Source organism: Pyxicephalus adspersus, chromosome 1 (assembly GCF_032062135.1).
Source record: "Pyxicephalus adspersus chromosome 1, UCB_Pads_2.0, whole genome shotgun sequence".
In the NCBI taxonomy this organism is placed as follows: Eukaryota; Metazoa; Chordata; class Amphibia; order Anura; family Pyxicephalidae; genus Pyxicephalus; species Pyxicephalus adspersus.
Genome location: NC_092858.1, coordinates 75,446,739 through 75,470,537, shown reverse-complemented (window position 1 = coordinate 75,470,537; position 23,799 = coordinate 75,446,739). Strand labels below are relative to the sequence as shown.

Here is a 23,799-nt window from a genome sequence, read left to right as displayed (position 1 = left end):
TATATATATACACGTTTCTGTTTTAATTTTGTTTAAATTGACTTCAGCACCTGACCTCAGTACTTGCACATATTCTGGCACATTAAAAAATAGCTGAACTGGGAGACCATTAAAGATGGAGGGGATGCCTGCTTGAGATCCTACATATAGCACCTATAATTATATATTTCATCTGCAATACAACCACATATGCTGGTGGCCCAGCTTTTTTTAAATTTTGGTGTTCTGTTAGGGTCAGTCAATGGGAAGTGCATTTTTAATAAAACTAGGTACAGAATTAGACCCTGAATGTCCTATAATGTGGTGGTACCATTTACTTTTTACTATGGAAGATAGCTTTTTAATGAATGATTTAATGAATTGTTTGCAGCTTTGGATGATCACACCGTTGTACAGAAGCACACATCAACAGTCAAGTCACGTACCACAATTGGTAAAGTGGTTTTATGATTTGGGCTTATTTATTCACAATTGGGTCTTTGACGTTATAAAGGAGACACAGTGCACTAAGGATTATAATAAAGGCTGTAGTTCTAAAAGACATGATTGCCATAAAAAAGCATTATACCTTACACATAAAACACAATAGGGCACAATGTTTCAGTTTCAGTACTAGCTGTGACAAACAAACATAAGTGATAACTTTGGACTATTATAGCAGAAAAATGTTTCAACTCTGAAAAGTTGAGTCTTCTCAAGTAAGAGTCAAGACAAAAAAAATTTTAGTTTTTAAGTCATTAAATGTTTTGGGGAAACTAGGAACCAGGTTCTGGGGAAATAATTTAATAAATACCACTAAATAAATACAAATGAATGGTCATGTATACCCATAATAAATAATAATATACAAGTATATATTTTGTTTCTAATCTTAGCGTATCGGACTACAACCATACCTGTTACAACTAATACCCCTACTACTTCTCAAAGGACACAATCGACTCAGGGTAACACCTTTTTGTATAGCTTGCTTATACTGTAGAAGCAAGTAGGCTATCCGCTATGGCTGCAAATGTATTGCTTGCAGTATTGGCTGTGCTCACCTTCTTTTCCTTACATTCTCTTCAATAGATAGAAAAAACTACTTTTACACTCCTTCTCCCTATATATTGTAGACGTAGTACATACCAGAATATTCCTTCTTGCTATCTATTGAAGTATAAATGATTTTGCATGATGCAACACATTTTTTTGCTTGATGAGCAGCATTAGTGACTTTGGATGAGATGACCTCCACATCTACAGCAACAGTCTTATTAACAAAAGTTGCAATTATTTTACAGCATCAAAAAGGGAACGGGTTTCTCCTGCACAACCTAAAAAACCATTGCCAAAACAGACACAACCTACAACTGGTATAGTAAAGGCATTAATTGTTGAGATTATGCAGCATGTTTTAATGCAATTAATGCAATTCCAATTTTGCCTTGAACTTTTTCTCCCCCATACTTCTGTTATGAACGATTCAGGTTAAGCATAAGAGAGAATAATGCAGTAACCTGTCTGTCCATCAATACACATTTATAAATACATACCGTATTTTTCGCCGTATAGGACGCACTTTTTCTCCCCCAAAACTGGGGGGGAAAAGTGGGTGCGTCTTATACGGCAAAGGCCGTTTTAAAAAATAAAACAACATACTCACCCGATACCCTGATCCTGCGTACGTCTCCTCTTCTCTCCTCTCCTCGATGCTGGCTGCAGCGCGTGTCTCCTCCTTCCTGCAGAGCACAGCGAGAAGAAGCCGGCACGCGCGCCCCCGCAAAGCACGGAACCCGGAAGCAAGCTGATCCCTGCCCTAACGGAATTCCCCGGCGGAGAAAAAGGTAAGTAATCAGAAGGGGATCAGAAGGGGAATTTAAATTGGTACAGGGTGATCAGAAGGGGAATTTAAATTGGCACAGGGTGATCAGAAGGCGAATTTAAATTGGCACAGGGTGATCAGAAGGGGAATTTAAATTGGCACAGGGTGATCAGATGGCGAATTTAAATTGGCACACGGTGAACAGAAGGCGAATTTAAATTAGCAGAGTGTGATCAGAAGGGGAATTTAAATTGGCACAGGGTGATCAGAAGGGGAATTTGAATGGCACAGGGTGATCAGAAGGGGAATTTAAATTGGCACAGAGTGATCAGAAGGGGAATACGGTATGAATGGCACATGAGTGATCAGAAGGGGAATAGTACAGTATTTGGTTCAGAATATTTTTTTTCCAGATTTTCCTCCTTTAAAATTGGGTGCATCTTATATGCCGGAGCGTCTTATACGGCGAAAAATACAGTATATAGTTTAAAACTGCAATGAACCTCATACATACTTGTTCCTGATATGTGATCTTTACTACTTACACTGTTTTCCTAATCCAACAAATAAATAATTTTTTTACTTTAATATTTGAGAATCTATATTGCAAGTGGTAAAACTGCATGATTATAGAATCCCTGACCTCCCAGAACAAATTGGGTAATCTAATATTATTAGTATGGATGAGTACTAGGTGTCATCAGTCCACAATGTTCACTTGGAAGGACTACAGTTATGAAGACAACTGGTGTCAATAACCTTTGTACAACATGCTTCCTCCTGTAACAAGTACTGAGTAAGGAATAAAATGAAGTACAGGAGAGCACTGAACAGAACTGTACTTTACTGTATAGAACAGTAAACCTCTAAACTCAGAAAAAAACACATGAACATGTATTGTTTCTTAAAGGTAGAGAAGACAAAAGATTTACTGCCTATAAATCAGTAGCTTTGAGGAGATTAGTATCCCAATTCCCCACGTGTCTGTAATGTTTGCATTAGAAAGTTGGTGACATGAAACAGACATATGTTATACACTGTTGACTTTTCTTTCGCTTCTAAAAATGCCAACTCAGTTCAGAATGATACTTTGTTATCTAGAACACTCATTATTATCATTTGTTGCATGGTACATAATCACTGAAGTTTTGTTCAGCAGCAGATTTGCATTTGGTAATTTGTATTAACAAAGATTTTTCTTCCACTCAGTTAAGGAAATACAATCAACATCTACGTCAGCTGAAGAAACAACCAACACTTTGTGTAAATTAACCTCTTTCATAACAATTTTCTTTTATTCCTTTATATGCTTTAACTAACTTTTTCTGGTATTTTAGGGGCACCAATTGTGTTATGAAAAGGGACTGCACTTCTCTTGTTTTGCAGAAGGTTATTTTATCTTTCTCTGCCAGGTTGTAAAGTCGCGAGGGATGATTTTGAATCAATATTGCATGACTCAGTTACTCAGAATTGGAAATTTAAATAGTGATCTAATCATAAAACAATCCAATGAATATGGTTTTAAGTTCTCACTTTTTTCATTTCCAGTTCCAGTTGAAACTCAAAAAAGCCCTCACAAAAAGGACCATTCAACTGTGGGCCCAACCCCACCAACTGGTAATAAAACTTTATTTTTTCAGCACAGAATATTTTCAGATTCGCATGCCTTTCTTGGAATTCAGTCTGATTCACAAGCCTGATGCTAACTATGTTGTTTTGTTCCATACAGATCCTAAAACACCTCGTCTTTTTCCTCCTAACATTTTAGAATCTGACATTTTTGATCACTCCAAGATACCATTGGGTAAAAATAACATTTGCTTGCTAAACTATTACATGCATGCTAAGCAGTGTTTTTATTGTCTTTTATGACATTGTTTTATTATAGCATTCTTGTTGGTGCCAATTGGAAGATTTTAAAGAGGCAACATATTAGTGACTTCCTGTCATTACCTAAAGGGATATTCCCTAAAAGGTCTTGTTTTATTTAGTTTAGTATACTTGTTGCGCTAAGGTTGGCCCCTGGATGACCGACTGCTACACCTGGACCATATTTATGTATGTGTTCTTGCCAAATCTTTGTACTACTTTTGGACAGATTTTATGCACGTTTTAAATCTCATATAATGTTCACTAGTGTTACTATAACTACCGGTATATTATATGAGCTTTAGCCAAATGCATAGCATCACAGTGCCATTTATTCAAATGCAGACTTTTTTGTGTCAGTAATTCTGTACTGGATTGCAGAGTATTATGCATTTCTGGTCATGTCTTAAAAACATCAAGCTATTAACACAGTTTGTTGCCAGAAATATGTGATTGAGATTTCCTGGTGATTTAATAACATGTTTATGGACTTGTAGGATCATTTACGACAAGAAAAAAGATGTTTGATTCTATATAACTTTGCACTGTGCCTTTTTGATGCACTGAACCCAAGGAACCAGTGATTGAACCACTGCAAATGGAAACTAACCAGAAAGTCCGCTTCTCATTTAGTAACCTGCACTAAAAGAGTCAAACATGGAGTTTGCATGGTTGATTGTGACCACACAGATTTTACAGTGGTTAGGTCCTGGTTTACAAAGTGTTGCTGCTTCCACTCCTCAGTCAGCAGTGCTGAGAATACAGTGTTCCTGTTCGTGCAAAAAATAAGTGCACCCTTTCATGGATAATCTCCTCTAAATGTTGGCAATACAGCTGAATTCGCCTTCACTCCCCCCTCAGCTCAAGGAATGTTTCTCTATAACATATGCTTTCCTGAATTTGTAGGTTGAAGCTCTCTATGATTTTATTAGCAGCATCACATCAGAACAAGGGTCATATTTATAAGATTTCTTTACATCCCAACTTCAAAAATTGAGATATCTTCTTTACATGTCTTATCTGCTTTGGTGAAAAACAGTCACTGGAACATGACAATTGATCCTCCTAACATTTTGGCTAAACATATAGATGACTGACTGATCATTAAGCACAAGGCTACAGCCAAAAAAACCTTATAAATATATGTTAAATCGTAAACACAAAATAACAAAAAAAGAAAAACCTGTGGTCCAGAATAGATCATATATTTTTTTTCGTAATGGCACATACATTGGCTTGGTAATGGGCTTGTAACCCCCTTTCTCGGTGCACAAAGTGCATCAGTTCATTTAATAGTCCCACCTTCATTTTCAAATGGGTTTTCTAAGGACCATCACTACAAAATCATGAAAGAATGAACAAGGCTTTTTGTGTACAGTGACTAAAACACGGTGCACTTACTATTGTGTGGAAAAAATGTAGCCAAGCTGCATCAAACCAAGGTTTTAAGTGTACCAAGGAGTAAAAATGCTATATGTCTATATTGAGGTGAACCAGGCCTCCATTAAGACAGATTTCATTTTAAAACAGTACAGTGTGTCAAAACACATTCATCACCCTCACTAATTCACAACTCTAAATACATCAGTTTCACACTTGCACTACATGCACAATTTTGACGGGATTTTCCAATATTTTAAACAGTTCCATTAAAATGAGAGTTGTCTTTCTGCATCATGTTTCATTGCCGGCGATCAAGTAATGTGTGAGTCATCCAGTCAATATGTCAAAAGTTATTGCAACTTTTTTTCAGCACTGAACTTTTTGACCTGTTTCTGGTTCACTTCAACTTGAAAAATGAGCATTTTAAAATGTTAGCATCCAGTTACTAATTTCCAGCAACATGAGTTACATTTAAAGATCTTTCCTGCAGGTTTTATGTATACAGGTTTATTAGCACAAGCACAACATGATATCTGGGCTTTTCCAGTCAAGTGTAATATTTAAGAAAAATCTTTATTTTTCAGTGCCAGGTAAAACTGAAAAAGATGTTTCTTCTAAATCTGACAAAACAACTCAAAGTCCACCAACAACTGCTGGTAAATTTTTTATGATCACTTTATTTGGAAAAACAACACACATTTCTTTCATACTTACAGTTTTCCATCTTACTCATGATTTCTGTTATATTCTGTATAGCGCCAAAACCAGCACAAACCGCAAAGATGCCAATAAACCTGATTAGGCTTCATATATTTGCGGATCCATTACTTCCAAGTGGTAAAGTGACCTGCTTTTAAATTGGCATGAAAAGCTTGTTTTTAAGCAATCATAAGCCAACAGTGCAGACTGCTATGCTTGAATGCTTTGAAATGGTTTACCTGCTTGGACATTCAGCTCCAATATTCTTTGCAGTGATCCTTCTATACCTGTATATACGACTATGGAAGCTGTTGCAGATGAAGATCACTTTTTTAACATATACTGCCCAATTCTTGCTTTGTTAGGCATTTTGGCTTTTTCAATATGGCAAAGCAAAGAGTAATAAAAATGTGTAATAAAGTGCATAACAGCCAATCAGACTAATCAATCAAAAATTAGAAAAGCATTACTGGTGAAAAGTGTTAAAAATATTAATAAAGATTTCCTAACATACAAACATGTTCTGTAAGAGTTTAGGAATGCACTCTCATCTGCCAAGCAATACTCTTTTTTAGCCACATGGTCTTATGATCCTAAAACGGCTTTTAATACTCCTTACTCTATTCTTAACTTTAGCCCTCTATATCCTGTATATCATCTGATATACTTCAAGTTGAAATCAAACATATGAAATCATGTTATGCCCTTCAAGTTTGTTCTATTGGGTTGTGCTGCAGGAATCTCTAAGCAAGGTAGTCAACGTTCGTTATCCAGCCTAGCTTAAGCTTAAAGGTTGTGTACAGCTGACCGGGCTTGTAGGTGGTAGGTAGTGCCTGCAATGTGGAGCTAAAGGGTAAAGGGTCTTTTATGCGCTGCCAGTGTAAGAGTGATGACCTGGTACAGCTTTAGGATGAGAAAAGTGTATTCAGCTGTTGTTCTTGAAGTCATACTTAATGCTGCCACCAAATAGTTGCCAGCAAGCTTATGTCAATGTCGTCCTACAGCAGTCAGCTGTCTAATAAAGTTTTTCTGTTCTTAATTTGAAGTTCACAAGATTAGTCTAGCATTGTATTTGTATATTTCTATAATATATAATATATTTAATGAACAAAATTTGAAGGAATTCTTTGATTTAACAATGTTTATACTCAATTTACTGCATACTTCGCACTATTGCAGGCATATACAGTATGCGTGTACAGATGCTTTTGGAAGTACTATTTATGTGTTTTGTACCACACATAAAGTATAATTTAGAATACTATTACAATAATGATGTTCAAAAGAATCAAGATTCAAAAATTAATAATAATTTATGAGAGAAAGACCTTAAGTTGACAACTTGCACCCAACATACATTAGTAAGTTCTGATTTTTTTATTCATTTTTGAATCTTTATATTTTTGAAATATTAGTCAATCTGTACAACTGATGCAGTGTGAAAAGATTGATTTACCGTTGTATTATTTTTTTAATGTGTGAATGTATTGCAACCTCATTATTGTAATATTATAATTGTAAATATAGATCTCCTCTTCCTGAGGAAGTGGACGAAGATTCTGTGAAATGCGTAGAAAATTGGACCGCCTCACTTTTAGAGCAGTTCCAGATAGAGATCTATGTTGGTGCCAATATTGTTTTTATGTGTTTTCTGGTCATGTATTTTATGATGTGATTTGTAATAAAGTAAGTTTTATATTTTTAACATTTTTGGAGAATTGCTCGTTTGGCCTATAAAGTCCCGGTATCTGGTATTCAACCCAAAAATGTTTTTCTGTCTGTAGTCCTAATTTTGGGATGTGGCCTGGTTAATTACAATTCTGAAGGGGTCTAAACTATACTATATATGCTATGGTACAGTACAAGCTTTTTATCTCCATTGGCAGTGTTTAGCAGACCTTCAAACCTTTAAACTGCTTCTCAAGATAAGAAGACTGTAAAATCGTCTCTTAGACATTCTATTTAGTAACAGATTCAACACTACTTCTAAGCCTTTAGTCTAACAAACTAAACATAGACTACTCGGCTATTCCCCACCCGCTCCTATGTTCTAAATACAGTAGGTCTGTTACACTATAGTATTATTGCAGTATATGCATTCATTTGTTTATTTCGAAAGCACCATAGGTGTAGGGGTACTATTCAAATTGATTGGTTTTTATGTACAAGCTGTATTGCTGTATGTAGCAAAATGCCATTGCTCTTTGCACCTATACACTATACTGAATGAGCCCAATGCTATAAAATTTGCTGGAACAAACAATATTCTATTGATGCGTTGCTATGCAATGTTGAAGTCTTTTCCTCTGCTACAAAACTGTGCTCCAGAGCATTAAAATATTTCTTTATTTTATTTAAAAAAGCATGTCTATTCCAGCCTTTTTTTCCATTCTGCATTCTTTGCTTTCTTCCTCCGCTGAATATTCACATAATGGACTTTTTTTGTTCTTGGGTTTTTTGTTTAAGGGAATCGTTTATAACATCTGTTCTTCTATTTATTTTCCAGTGCAAAGTGAAACACAACCCACTGCGGCTCCAACCTCTAAAACAACTCAGTCAAATATAATACCACAATCAAAACCTGGTAACTTATATATTCATTTTTCAAGCAGAGCATTTCAAGTCATGCAAACAGTTATAGTTTCCTAGGTCCTACTTTTTACTGAGCATAGTCTACAGTAATTATTGGAAACGATAATGATATAGATGACACTTTAAAGGCACCAACTTTTGGGATATCAGTGCTCATATTTTTTGCCTGGTATTTCTTTTCAGTATCTAGGATCAGATTTTGATATTAGGATTGTGGCATTTTCAGCTGATTATTAGTTTGGGTCGTAAGTTAAAAGAGATGGATACATTATGTGATATGTTCCATACATGACCGTGGACATTAAAATCCATGAAGGAAAAACTTTGGTCCTAGCAAATTACCTTGTTTATTAACTAAATTTGCTTCACATGATAATACCTAGAGGACATGGTCTTGAGTGAAGCTAGGTGATCCAGCAAACCTGGAATGGATTCCTTAAAAGTCATTTGCTATTTGTTAGCAAATGTTTTCAATTCTGGACCAGATCCATTGCAGGTGTGCTGGATCACCCAGGTTCACTGGTGAAAGTGTATCCTATACAGCCTTGGAGAGCTTTAATAAATCAGGCCCATAGACCCAATGTTCCCATCATTACTCCAGCATGGTTGTATAAAGTCCCAAGTTTCTCTCTAACCTTTCTATGTGAGTGTATACATTTTTATGTATATTTGGGTATAATTTTTTACATGTTACCTTCCTCTTTGTTTTTAGACTGCTAAATTCATTCAGAAGCATCAGCATATATTTCTCTTGTAATGGTTTTGGTCAAAATTTCACAAAGTTTAAACTGATGGTTTAGAGCATTAATTATTTAATTATTAATAATTATTATTACTGTATATAAATTACTTTTTCCTAAAGAGAGAATGCAGCAGGCGCTCTTTAATTACATTCTTCCCTGTTTCCTCATTAAAACTTTTGAAGAAATCCTACTAAAGGTGGGAAGCTTGAGTCAATCGTCTGTGACTTACTCAATTTATGCCATATTTCACATAAGCCACTGAGCTATGTAAGAACAGGCTCTTTTTAGCAATCAGAAAATAATAAACAGCTAAACTTAAGTGTTAAACTACTACTTCATCTACTGGCTAACTATGACATTTAAAAAAAAAAAATAAGTATACATCAAATTTTTCAGTTAGCCTGACTGAAAAAGTAAAAACATAAAAAATATATGCTAAAAGTACAGAATTGAAAAATAAAGACAACCATGTGACTGTTGCGTTTTCACTGTTCTCTGTGTGAAAGAAAAGAAGAAGTGCCTCTAGTTTATACTTTGTTTTTTAAAGCTCTTCATGACTGTACAATATAGACTATCATTGGAGAACCTGGCTGATACAACAAACCTGGAATGGATTTCTTTAAAATTATTTATTCGTTAGCAATTGTTTTCAACCCTAAACTAGATCCATCCCAGGTTTACTGGATCATCCAGGGTCACCTATGGTATTTTATCATCTCCAGCCTTTGAGAGCTATAGAAAATCAGGACCTACTGGTTGTTCAACTTTTTTTCCCTACCTTTCTTGTTAATCAATTTTGAGAACAAATAATAATAATAATAAAAAAATCATAAAAAAGTCAAGAACTATTTACAATTGTGACCATACTAAAAATTGAAAAGCCAGGGGCGATCTCAACATTGTTATCTCAACATTTTGGTTACCACTACTTTTTTTTACCTTCAATTAATCTTAAAGGAAATTTTTTTACTCATTTTAAAAACAAATTAAATTGGAGTCTTTATTTGATGTCAATCTTTTTATTTTACAATAAAAGGTATTTGTAGTTTTAGCATATACAGGAAATGGGCACAGTCTTAAACACCTATGAGTTTTAAATGATCTTTTAATGGTTTGAAGTATTTGGAGTTTATAATTTACTCTTTTACTGTTATCTATATTCTCTATAACTATAATCTCTCTTCTGTTTGTGCCATAGTGTAAAACAGGAAAGCATGTTGCAAGATATAAAGGGGGGGGGGGCATAGCTTTACTTATATGCTTCAGTAAGTAAACCCATGGGGTAACTAAATCAGAGCAGATTTCTAAACAGAATTCTGAGCAAATTCCAGGAGGTCAGGAAACCATACTGCAGCAACATCTGAAAGTAATTTTGAATTTCTAGGAGATATTAGTTTCTTCTATTTAAAAAAAATACCTGTACTTGCTTTCTTCAGTGACATAACCCATTTCTGTTATAATCATCATTCATTCTGTTCTCCATCACAGCTCCAAAAATCACAAAGAGAGTACCTATACATGCTATTAGCCTCCAGATCTTTGACGAAGCAGATGTACCCATGGGTAACACAATATTTTTTTCATTTCTGTAATTGCTCATTTGAACACCTTTAGGACAGGGAGGTCAAACAGAATACCTAAATATTTTACAGAAAAACATATTTAGAAAAAAAAGAGCACCAAACCTCGTCATTCATGAAAAAAGTCTTCATAACTGCCTTAAAAATATGTTTTAAATACATCACATAGTGGATCCTTTTAGCGAAATAATTATACTAGGGAAAAATTCAAGCTCATTTGGGGATCCTAATCACAACCAGGAAATGTATTATTTTTATTCATTCATGTAGAAATGTAGTAATCATCCTGGTTATTAAAAGTAGTATCTTCTGATTACTAAGAATGCTCCGTTTTTTAAAGTTGTCTTTATTGCGAAAAAAACTTGAATAATTTTTTCAATGCAATATATATCTTGTGGAGTTTTTTGCAAAGATGTGGAATATAGTATTATCACGACCACCAATACTAGCAGCATTGCTGCTAGGACAGGGTTGTCAGGCAGACCCATGGAATTATAATGGAAACAAAGTTTAAAAAAAAAAAACTGCATAGTATTTTCAAAAGTCTAAAAACTATACCTTTGATTTACAGATAGAATGGCACTCTTTTTTAAATTGTTTTCACTTGGTGAATATTCCCACAGGTCCACCTGATTCCCCACTCATGCCTTTAAAAATATTTTAAACTCACAGGTTCAACCACACCATATTTAAAACCCACAGGATTCCCTGGTCTGCCCTCTTTCCTCGTTACAAGTTTGGTAGCAGTTCTTGTTCAAGAATTTTGCTCCTAATTCATAATGTGGCATAACATCACAACCATTTCACCATTTTGGTAAACATAAATTTCCCAATTCTCAATAATATTGATCACCACCATAGAGGGTTACTAATATCTTGCAAATGCCAGACCTAGTGTGTGACCTAGGATTCCTTAGGAATGCCTATTAGAACAGTCACTACAAATACTATGGCATTTATTATCAAGCAGGAACCATTTCTTATACTTTTTGACTAACAGAGGTCAAAGTACAAGGTAATAATAGACCTGATGTGTTGCTTTTTTTTTTAGTAAGCTCAAAGAAAGGGGTACCGTCATACTAACATACTCCTGCATATCTAGGCTGGGGTATGGGATAAAAATTCTATTTGGATCTTTTTAGCAAAACTGGAGTAACAGTATTTTCTTCTTCTCCATGGTTGTCATGATGTACTTTAGCACATATAAAGGGATTTCATAGGTCTTCTGTACTTGGTTTAGCAAACATAACATATACATTATTAAAACACTTTAATATTATTCTCAATTAACGTTTTAATCACTAGTACCACTTAAAATGTTCTTTCTTTCAGTTCCTAACACAACATTGACTCCTTCCCAGTCCACTTCTCAGTCCACAACAACAAAAAGACCTGAAATCCCCCATACCACTCCTGGTAAACCTTTTATTTAATTAGTGTTGCAGAATAGCATGCATATATTTTTGCAAATAACCCAGCATAAATGTTTTGATGATTTCTAAGAGTTTCTGTGAATGACTAAACTTTTGACTGACCACAAAAGCTTGCTTCCTCACCGTCAATTCTGTTTTGGATATAATTCGATGCAGGCAGCCTGGGATAACATTATATTTGAGGTTACATTCCACTAGTGACCTATTGCCTCTGCAAATGCTGACCATGGCACTTTGATCTTATATTCTACAATGACCAAATTTTCAAATCAAAATTTTTTGTGTGGTCTGCCACATCACTTTGTATCCAACAACTTTCAAATTAAAGAATGGCTAATGCTTGCCCTACATACTTTGATACAAAAAACACGCATGGCTGCAATTTTTTTTTTCATTTGTGTAAAGTTGTAATATGGCAGCTCAAGGAAACTTTTGAATTCAGAAATTTTGGCATGACCACATCTGAGAACAGACTTGTAGTTTACATGCACTTACACGGTGTAAATATCCTTTTATGCTTACTGCTTACTATGCCTGTTTAAGTAATACAAAATCCATTACTATAAATTTAGACCCATGGAATATTCATACTTTGTATCAGCTGAAATGTACTGCATCATTAACTTTCATTCATTCTTTTACATCTTTCCATCAATTCCATGTCTCATACAGAATATTCTTTATACATTTTGTATTCATTATAAGGGAATGTGCACACCTGTCTGTCCTGGTGTGTTGTGTGCACATGTGCAATAATGCTTGTTATGTAACAAATAAATGTGCAGTGTGTCAAGGTAGCCTAGTCAAAGAAAGGAGCTACCAAGGCACCAAAATTAACAAAGTAGTGCATGAACTATTTTGTTCGAGGCAGCGCACTACAACATATGGTGGTGTATTACTGTGAGTTGTGGTGAGTTGCAATGCACATGCATTATGTGGAGTTTCTTTAAAGCATTAAGATAGTTTCAATAAATGAATAGGACTGCAACATGTGAATGTACATACCTTAGCATTAACACATGCGCTACCCCAACAGTTGACAGGTGTGAATGGGCCCTAATTCTATATATATATATATATATAGATATATATATATTCACATTTTTACTAATAATGTAAACAATAGCTGGCTGTATCAGGATTTTGTTTTTCTCCACTTCCAGTGCAAAAAGTTTTACAACCAATAACCCAAAAACTTAAACCAACTCCTCGGACTCGTACAAAACCTGGTAATAAATTTATATATTTTTAGAAACTTCAAAATGTTCTAAAAGATTTAATTTCAGTAGTTCATCTTTATTGCAGAATGTATTAACTTTCACATATTCTTAGATCTGCCACACAAAATTGTGTTTGCAGGAAGGCTTATTGTCTGTAGACTCCACACTACTGTTGTGGTGTGGATTAAACCAAGCTCCTAAAAAACAATTGTGTTTAAGATTTGATTTTGAACGGTGGTAATGTTACTGTGATGTACACAAGTGCAATCATTTAATAATGCCGTGGAACAATTAATTATCTGTAGTTATTGGCAAAGTTATTGGCACTAATGGCACTAATGGATCAGTTGCTGTTTTTGAGTTTTGATTGAATTTGTTCATTCAAGTATCATTTTGTTATCCCATAATCAAGGAAGCATTATTTGCTTTTCTTTTTGATTGTTTGGTTATATTTGTTTATCCTAAAGTGTAAACTATAGTGTTTAAAGTACTCTAAATGTTTAAAAATAAATTTTAAAATACAAATAGGAAGATCATTAAGCATAATACAGAGACAATGTAAACCATAAAAAAGGATTAACATTGTTCATGTATGATAAAGAAATAGGATCACAATCACACATAGGATCACACATAGGATCACAAACATTTAGAAAACTGTATTCAATATAACAAATTAAGCAAAGTACTTTAGTTAAAAGCATGACAAAAAATTGCCAAAAGACATAGTGAAAGATAAATCATGCAAGCATGAATGGCATGGCCAGTTTTTAGGTGGCTTTGAAAAATGCGTTTTCCTGACTTTTTTTTTTTTTTTACTTGGGGAGTTTATTCATATGTTCACATTATTCCCCTGTTTGTTTTGTACTTAAGCCAGCAGGTACCTTAACATTCATTTACTGAAAATCAGTATGCTTACCTTTTTTTTTAATTTGTGCTGTATTCGCACAGGTTCTGATGGCCTCAACATCCGCAGCAAATTTGGTAGCAATTGTATGTTTAGGGCTCTACAATTAACTTAAAAATTTGATGAACATATGCAATGGATCCTATAGCAAAACTCAAGTAAAAATATTTTCTAACTTGATGAGGAGCTTTTTCTGTGATTGCCGAGATGTACTTTAGCACATCAACACCTCAGTGATAAATGTATTATTCACAAGCCCTACTGAAAATATTCTTTCTTTCAGTTCCTAACACAACATTGACTCCTCCTCAATCCACAACAACAAAAAGACCAGAAAGTCCCCATACCACTCCTGGTAAACCTTTTAGTTAATTAATGTGGCATTTCTGTTGATGAATAGCATGCATATATCACGCTCAGAGCAATATTTTTCATGTATGCCACATCACGTTCTATCCAACTACTCTCAAAAACTGATGATGGATGCTTGCTTGATATACTTTATTGCAAAAAACATGCATGGCTGCATTTTACAAGTTCACGTGTAGAGTAAAGTGACAACTTTTGGAAATTTTTGTATGCAGATAATTTGTGCATGGCCGTATCTGTTTTGTCAAATTGAGTGATGAAGGAGAAGGTGTTGGAACAGATGTCATTTACGTGCAATTACACTGTGTAAATATGTTGCTTACTGTGTAATTGGCTTTACGGCTGCACTAACAATTATTTCTTAAAAGTTAATCTCCTTACATAATATAAGGTCCTTACAGTATAACCACATATGTCAGTTGAAATACAGTGTATAATTAACATTTCATGCTTTTACATCTGTAATCATTCCAACCTTATAATAATAAAAATCATTACACTGCATCATATAGAACATTCTTTATCCATTCTGTATTCATTATAAGGGCACGTTCATACCTGTCCACCCTGGTATGTTAAAGAATGTTGTGTAACAGATTAATGTGCGGTGTGACCCGGTCAAATAAACGGGCTGCCCATGTACTGAAATGAATTTAAAAATTTACCTTGCACAATTTTTTGGAAGGCAGCAAACCACAACACACAGTATTGTGTTACCATGAGTTGCGGCTTGCCAGAAGGCACATTCATTGAACTGAAATGCATTAGGGTGCCATGAATGATACCGCAATATCCAAATGCACCTAGCATGCCTTAACATTAACATGTGCATTAACCTAACACATACTAGTGCACAGGTGTGAATGGGCCCTAAACATATACAAATTATTAACAGTAATTAAAAAAATGGCTGTACATGGATTTCTTTTTCTCCATTTTCAGTGCAAAAAGTACAACCAATAACCCAAAAACCTAAACCAACTCCCCGGACTCGTTCAAAACCTGGTAATTTTTTTAACATTATTAAAAACCTAAAAATGTTTAAAAAAGCGCCTTTCATCTTTAATTATAGAATATATCAACTTGGGTGCCACACTTCTCTTACAGTAGATCGAATCAAGAACGTCTGTGCATCTTTTAAATAAAAGTTGTGTTTGAATTGTGATTTTTGAACAGGGTTTTTTGTTGCCCATTTTACAGGTGGATGTGATATGTCTGTGAGTGTTTTAGTTGTTTTAGGAGTTTTGATTGTTTCTTAACAGCTCCTACTGCAGCACCCAAGGAAACCACTACTTTGCCTAAAATTCCACATGTGACTGCTGTAGCAACGTTGGGTAAAAGATAAAAATTATTATGCTCGGTGTATGAGGAATGGCATATTCTTTTTTGTAATGCAGACCTAGCTGATATTTAATCATATTAGAAGCTTGCAAGTCTTCTCTTGCTTATACATTATTTTGAAATGTTTAGCTTTGTTCATCATCTCTTTGTTCCACCATCCTTTTGCTTTATGAATGTAAAATGCTGGGAAAGTAGCATGCCATTATCTTCAACCATCTTCAACCATCCTGAAAAAAATTTCCATCATATTCTTTTTTTTTTTTTTTTTTTTTTTTTTTTTTTAATGATAAAAAACTTTTGCTTTTCAGAGGCTACATTTCATTGTCAACGCCATCTTGCTGCATGGTTTTAAGGACTCGGGTTATTAAAAATCTCTAGGTTTCATTTTTTTTATGTAATTTTACATTTTCTTCTTGATTTCAGCTACCTATAGAGTGCATAATAGCTCTTCCAGACCAAGGACATCACTCAGACCAAGAACTCGACCCGGTAATTGCTACTGTTTAGCGGTTTCTCTCTTGTAGATTTCTAAACATTTCTGTTTGAATTATGTTATATGCAGGACCAGCATTTGGAGATAACAACCCAGTCTAATAAACAATATCAGCCTTACAAGTAAAGTTCCTTAATGCGTCCTTATGTGCAATAGTCATTTAGGAGTCTACTTCCAACACCTTTGATCACAGCTCTCTAATATTCATGTGTGTAATTCTTAGGCAGAAAGCAGATGGGTAGAGTTGTAGAAACGCTAAACTTTACAGCAAAAGGGTGCCTTATTGGGGTTATCCGGATGCTTCATGTATTGCAAAATGACTGACAGTTGAAAATGCAGCAGAAACAGAGAACATAGTTATCATTTAGGTGGACTATAATTTTTGATGTTTTAATTAATAAAATTAGAACTACGATATCTATCCACTGTAAATCTACAGCACTTAAGGGGGGGGGGGGGGGGGGACCAACCATGTGACAATTGGAGGCTTTAATGCCTTCCTTTCCTTCTATTCTAGCTCAATTTCGATTTGTAGATTTGTTCCTAAAAAAAATGTCTCCAATTTTCTTCTTTCAGAACATATTTATTGTTAAAATGTGCAGTTAAAAAATATATATATTGTAAAGTCTGGGGATTAGCTCAGACCACAGCCTGCAGACTTTTCACCAAAAGGGTGTAACAAACACAAGTCTTTAATTGGAATAACTCAAAAACAGCTTCTTTTCAGCAACTCAGGAAGGTATAAACAATAGAGAAAAGAGCTTAATTTAGCCTAGTGGTGTATATTTCCATAGTCCATCAGAACGTCCCCATTATAAGGATGAGTCCAATACAAGTCTCTCGTGAGGGTCCAATCCCCAGCCTGGGGTTTCCAGTCCATAAATCCAATGAATTCAAGTCAGCATCAACAGCTTTCCTTTGTAACAGTAGGACCACTTCTGAGCTTGATTCCCCACAAGCTACCTCCACTCCTTCTTGCACACCTGAGTCCTTATGGGATTCCCACCTTCCTGCTGGGCAGGTACAATTCCCGGTGTGTACTTTGATGGACTGAAGAGGCCCACCCAATCCTTCCCCTTCACTCCAGAGTCTGGGTCCGTGACAACCAGTGATAAAACAGTAACATAGTTGCCTAACAAAGAAACAATCCAGAACTCCTTTCCTAAAAAAAACAGTTTAAAGGGACCAGGTAGATTTAAATGTACATGGCCTTGTGTCAATTTAAAATGCAAAAGGAAGACGTATTATGTGGTTAAAGAGACAAAAGCAGTGGATTTTCTTCATTTAAGTAGCATAGCAGCACATTGCAGGTTGTATGACATCTCTGTGATACAATGATAAAACTTAAGTAACATAGTCTCACAGTGCAAACCTAAACCATTTTTCTAACTTTAATTTTGGTTAAACACATATTTCATAACCCAAGTAGCTACTTGGATAAACAGCCAAACATTTTCAACATTTTAGGACAAGTCCAGTTGAATGTAACTTTCTAAATCTAACTATACCATGACCTGGATAAAAGATAAGCATCACATAGAGTATACAACAGTTTAACTACTTTATTATAGGCTTCATAGATTGGCACAGTGTTTTGACATTTCAAGAAAGGACAGTGTACCCATCATATTGATGGACCAAAAAAGTAAAAAGCCTCTACTTTACCAACTCAAGTGGCTATTTGCATGAAATAACATTTTAAAGCTTGTTTAGGAAGATAGCTTTGAATATGTAAAGGTACTTTTAATGACATGTCAGCTTTAATAACCACATTCTTTTTATTGTTAGATGAATGTTTAGTCGTTTCCTACAGTGATCATTTTAGACAAGCTAATTTGTGGTTACAAAAAATGGTAAATTGCCCAGTGTGTAGAGAAAATAGCCCCACCACCAAGATTGGCATTTTAAGGTTGTGGTTTGGGGTAGTGTTTCTTTTTCTTCTAAATTGCTTGTTTTTGTGTCTAAAACATTCAATGTTGTCATCTGTCCAAAGAATTACAGTTTAAAGGGTTATTATTTAAAACCTCTAAATAGAATATGTCTGTCTATCTATCTGTTTGTTTATTGAAGGAACCAGGGAGAATTCAGTATGATGCAACCTTTTCTTTATGATAGGATAATAGTTTTTTAATGTTTCTTATACATGTTTCAAAAATAACCTGTCAGATGAATGTTCTTTTTATTTACAAATTTATCTAGTGTTTTACATTACATACTACTGAATTATTATATAAACTTTTTTCATTATAGGATTCATGTAATAGTTTTTACTATTGTTTTTATCAACCAGATTTTTTATTTTTCTTCTACTGTGTTTACTGATCTGTTTTATCCAGAATTTATGTGTGTTAGTAGAATTGTTTAGTGGTCATCATTGGGCACATCCAAGAAATTCCTGGACCTCAGTCCACTTAGAAGAGTCTTATCCCTATACATTGGGCAAAGCTCAAAAAAACACTTTCACTTACTCTTAGATTAAAAATTACCATAGTTCAGAAATTGTAATTCATCTTTATTTGTTGGCCACAGGGTTTCTGTTTGTGTAGTTTATACATTTTTAGTGTATTATAACAAGCCATCCATTTTTGGGCGGTACACCTTATATAAATGTATAATTTGCTTTTCCATAGAAGCCCACCCCATAATCTTCATCAATTAATTCATTTAAAAAAGAGAGATCTTAATCTACATATATTTCAAGCTTGGCAGCATATTCAGGTCTCATTTGGATTTGGAAACAGGATTTGTCAGGTTCATGTAAACCATAGAATAAGACCGAGAATTAGTGCTTTGAAGTAATGAAATATTATTTGGAGGGATTATTTGGAGTCAGTTCTGTAAGGAAGGAGATTAGAGAAAAGTATCCAGACACTCTATTGAATCACACATTAAGCTTTCAAAATGTCTACCCATAGTGTTAGGTGTGAAGGATTAATAGTTTTACTGCCTCCTACCATCTTTCATTGGAAGTTGTGCAACCAAAATCATCAATCCAGTTTTTAAAATGTAAGAGTGAATCTTGTAAGAGAGGTCATCATGCATGATTTTTAGCGTCCCATAGAGAACGTGTTCTGAGACAACACAGGAACAGAGCAATTTTTCTTTAATTTATGGAACTTGACAAAACCCTTTCCTCCCTGCTCTTTTTCCTTATAGTATTGTATCATTTTGTCTGTGCTATTAATCCATTTATTGGATCATAATTTATATGTATTTATGTGTGACAAACCAACAAAACTGCTAAAAAAAAACTGCTAAAACCTTAATAAGCCCCTTTTCTCAGGGAGAAAGGAGCTTATTGAGAGGTATGTATCACTGGGTTGCAAGTTAATATGGAATCTGACATCATAAAGGGATAATTGACATAACTAATTACTACTATACTATACTATACTATACTATACTATACTGGAGATATAAGTGAAACCAGACATTGCATAAGCATTTCCATGTGTCAGACACTGTGAACCAAAACAGAAAATGTAGTTACAGTACTTTTAATTGTTGCAGAGTTCTCACTGATTTGTATGATGACTAACCTTAGGACCTTTCTGGACAGGATACCTAAGCTCATTTGTGCAGATTTACTCTGCAGGATATTTTTACTTGAAAAACAACTAATAAGCACCTGATTCTAATTAGAGTATCTGTTTACTGTCTGTCATTGGGGCACTGTATTCCTGAGCAAATTGGCTGATGCTAAATAGATTTTAAATAGTTTTTTTGTTTTCTCAGCTATAAACATTTTTTGCAGACCCTTTACAAATGTTAGAGAAGCACAGTGTTTACTAGTATGTTGTAGGATATTTTCTTATTAATATGAGACTGGCTTCATTAGCACCATGCTGTAATGTAGAATAAAGACTGGTTAAGACATTTTTTTTGACTGGTTCTGTACTAAACTCTTGTTGGTTACCATTTTTTTTCTCTTAATGATTAAACCTGATTTCACAGCTGGCTTAGAGCCCAAACTGGTACAACATATCAGAAGGCCTGCAAAAAGGATACTAATTGTATCTATGATGCTTATTTAAGGTACCACCAAGAACCCAGCTAAAATGCAAAGACCGTTTGCTTCATAAAAAACAGATTCTGATTTCTAGTACAGATTGTGTGTTCTTTGTCCTATTGTCTAAGCATGGGTATAGCAACAAATAAACTGTCTTGAAGAATTTGCACAGTACTCAAGAACATTTCATTCTGCATGACAACTTTGTTTCTACTGTGGTATTGTAGTAGTTTGGTTGCCAGCAATGCAATTGTGCCTTTTTTTCCCAAATGTCTGCTCTTTAGGTTTTGTAAGAAGAACCACTTGAACTGCATGATTTAGGGATGAACTCATTAAATATTATGATTTCAGAACTAAACAAAAAATATGATTAAAGCATATTTATGTTAGTTCCACATATTAACTTCTAAACCAATCTTTTCTTTCACATGTAAACTTCCAGCACACAATGGAACAACTCAAGGATCAAGTAGACCACGACCAACTGGAGAATTCAATTGGATGTCTGGCACAATCCCAGGTAATGCCTGATGAGGTTTGTCAATATCTGAAGTAAATGGGGCTAACTGATGATACAACCAGCTCTTTGTTCGTGATATTTTGCAGCAATTATATAGCAGTAATCAAGTGTTGTGAAATTTCTGCTGTATGCATGTACAGAGAACATACAAAATCATTCTATAGTGAATTACTGGAAAAATCATTTTCATGATCCCCAAGAATAATTGTGTACAATTTAAGCCAGAAGCACATCATGTAAGGGTAAATTTAATGAAAGTCACAAGTCCATTAGACCAGCATGGTAATACTGACGTTTACATGCAACATAAGTTGGTAAATTAAATTTTTCAACTTTAGGAATATTGTATTTTAGCAATGAACCCCACAATAGGCAAGTGAATGGGACTCCTCATGAGAAATCAAGGAGCCACCTTTAGATCCAAATAATATCAATACAAAACCCTATGGTTCCTCTCCTAAACCAAATTTTTTTATCTATACCTTCCAGTCACAAAATAAAAAAACTGATTGGGTTTGTAGATTTACTGATGACCTCTAAAGGTTTATATTTATTGAAAGCAGATGACCTGTAGAATAAAAAACAATCGCAGTCTCAGTTGTATGCACAACATTTGCTGACAGCTAGAGTTTGAGAGTTACTAAACTCTGAATTGCTCTGAGAACTTTTTAGTACAAATTAAATAGAATGTGCTGGTGTGTGATTATGTTACTTCAGGTCAGGCCTTTCGCTATTTACCAATCATTTATACAGGGCACTTTTGAATACACTTAAACCTGAATTTTAAGTAGATCTAAAGGATACACAGAAATGCATTTTTGTTGTAATATTCCCCCTAAATATATTTTTAATTGTCGTGAAAGTATTTGAATTTTTAACCTAGGTTGGCCAGTTAAAACAGAACTATAGTTTCACAGAAAGAAAAAAAATGTGATCAGGCAGGTTCATTATTGCAGAAGGGACAGGTGATTTTCCCCTGTGTCCTGTCCTATTACCTAGACAAGTGGGAGTGAAGGAAGTGAACAAAAGTCTGCACATGTACAAAATAAATAAAAATCTGACGGGTTCTTGCTTTCACCTATTTTGTTGTTTGTGTTGCTGTTGGGTAGTTTCTCTTACTTGCCTGATTAAACATTACCAGGACAAAAAGTGAAATGAGTAAAGATACTAAGAGTTCCGACATTTCCTCATTCCCCAGTTTAATATTTTTAACATAAATCACTGAAAGGTTTATCACAGTTGACATGTAAAAACATCCAAATTCATTGAGAATTAAAATGCTTAGAAGCTAAGTTATCAAATACTATTTATGAAATCTTAGAGCTTAAATATCATTATGTAGGAACCTGTGGAACATATTGAGTTCCTTTGTTATTCATTCTAAATTATATGTTGGTGTAGACTGTGTAATGTACAGCTCCAGAGAGACATTCAGCCTCCTGGCAAGAATCTACAAAAATATGTTCTGCAACTTGCAAAGCATTATTAGTTTAGTATTTTAATCTCTGCTAGCATAAAGATAAAATTGGTTGAAATACAGCTCACTGTATGGAAGTGCTTAGTATGTACCATACGAACAGCTGTTTCTAGTCATTTTTGTCATATTTATATTCTCACTACTGTCTTCAAATAGGGATACATCTAAATCCTATTTTAAAATAGATTAGATTAAATTACTTAATTGAGTTAACCATAAGCTTTCATGAGAGCCAAAGTGTGTCAAAAATGTTTACATTAAATCTAAATGGGTCAAATAATTCTTTGTAAAACAGTTTCTAAAAACTATGACAGTCTTACTAAGTGGCTCAAAAAGGAGACATATGTAAAATTAATGTTCATAGGGACCCAAGTATTATTGTCATGAGAAAATTTTATTTTTTAACTTCTGTTTAAACGTTGGCTGCCCATGGAGTTTTGTTGTGATTCAAAATGTATTTGATTTAACATTACATTTAGCTCGACCAGTATATGGGTATCCATTTTCTGTATAGGCATTCAAACTAAATAAAAACAGGGCAACATGACAGTTTGTTTTAAGATTGAAGCAAAGCAAAGTTAAAGCAGCTGTGGAAACTACCCGCTTTATTTTAATGAAAATGTGTGGATTTCAGACCTAAAAACATGCCTTTGAAATTAATGTTTGAAGCAAGCAGAGACTTGCACAGAAAAGTCCACTTCTTCAAATACTCGCTACAAAAGGGTATATATTTTAAGCCTCTGAAACTCAGCTTGTTATTTAAGGCAGCTTGGTATTCTCCCTTGTGCTTCAATAACAACATAGACTGCTATGTTGTCCTGTGTCAAACCATGTTTCTCTGTGTTACCCTATGTTTTATATAATTAAAAGTAATCAATGCTTAGGAATGCTGTTTTTCCTCTCTATGAAGCCCCATGCTTGCCCGAAGCCATTGCAGATCAGGTCTATACATGCCTTGTTCATTTACATCCGTCAAAACCATTGGAGACTTGGCCTAGTATGCATGTAAAGATGTCTTTTACATGAAAGCTGTGCAACCTCTTGGGTTCAAAGGACTCTAAAGGCAGAAAGAGTCAAGTTTACCGCTTTTAGCCTGCAGCTGTAGCCAAAAAATATATGCCATCAGCATTCAAAGGTAAACATCTAAAGCCTCCTGCAGATCTGTCTCCTTCACCATACAAATGGAAATGATGCGGTAAACTGGACTCTTACTAGTTAAGGAATTTCTTTCTTTCTCCAATATATCTGCCTGCCATCTATTTGCTACACTAAGCTCATACTAGTTGCCTATGTACCCCTTACTCCTGATGAAGCAGTAACAAAATCACTGCAAAACATGTTGAGAGTATCTAAGCCTCCT

At 34.6% G+C, this 23,799-nt stretch overlaps 1 protein-coding gene across 39 annotated transcripts in view; it reads left to right on the top strand.

The window, feature by feature from the left end:
- ABI3BP (ABI family member 3 binding protein) overlaps nucleotides 1-23,799 on the top strand; it is a 187,678-nt gene that overhangs the window by 111,749 nt on the left and 52,130 nt on the right. For 21 of the 39 annotated variants that reach the window (XM_072414769.1, XM_072414669.1, XM_072414687.1 and 18 more), the window contains 17 exons: nucleotides 371-433; nucleotides 876-947; nucleotides 1,284-1,355; nucleotides 3,014-3,067; nucleotides 3,353-3,421; nucleotides 3,534-3,608; nucleotides 5,641-5,712; nucleotides 5,813-5,893; nucleotides 8,262-8,339; nucleotides 10,579-10,653; nucleotides 12,003-12,086; nucleotides 13,267-13,332; nucleotides 14,514-14,585; nucleotides 15,542-15,604; nucleotides 15,862-15,933; nucleotides 16,364-16,429; nucleotides 20,885-20,962. In XM_072414769.1, coding sequence (XP_072270870.1) covers nucleotides 371-433; nucleotides 876-947; nucleotides 1,284-1,355; nucleotides 3,014-3,067; nucleotides 3,353-3,421; nucleotides 3,534-3,608; nucleotides 5,641-5,712; nucleotides 5,813-5,893; nucleotides 8,262-8,339; nucleotides 10,579-10,653; nucleotides 12,003-12,086; nucleotides 13,267-13,332; nucleotides 14,514-14,585; nucleotides 15,542-15,604; nucleotides 15,862-15,933; nucleotides 16,364-16,429; nucleotides 20,885-20,962 — 1,212 coding nt within the window. The remainder of the gene's footprint in view (nucleotides 1-370; nucleotides 434-875; nucleotides 948-1,283; nucleotides 1,356-3,013; nucleotides 3,068-3,352; nucleotides 3,422-3,533; nucleotides 3,609-5,640; nucleotides 5,713-5,812; nucleotides 5,894-8,261; nucleotides 8,340-10,578; nucleotides 10,654-12,002; nucleotides 12,087-13,266; nucleotides 13,333-14,513; nucleotides 14,586-15,541; nucleotides 15,605-15,861; nucleotides 15,934-16,363; nucleotides 16,430-20,884; nucleotides 20,963-23,799) is intronic. The other 18 variants (XM_072414564.1, XM_072414555.1, XM_072414643.1 and 15 more) reach the window with 18 other exon arrangements.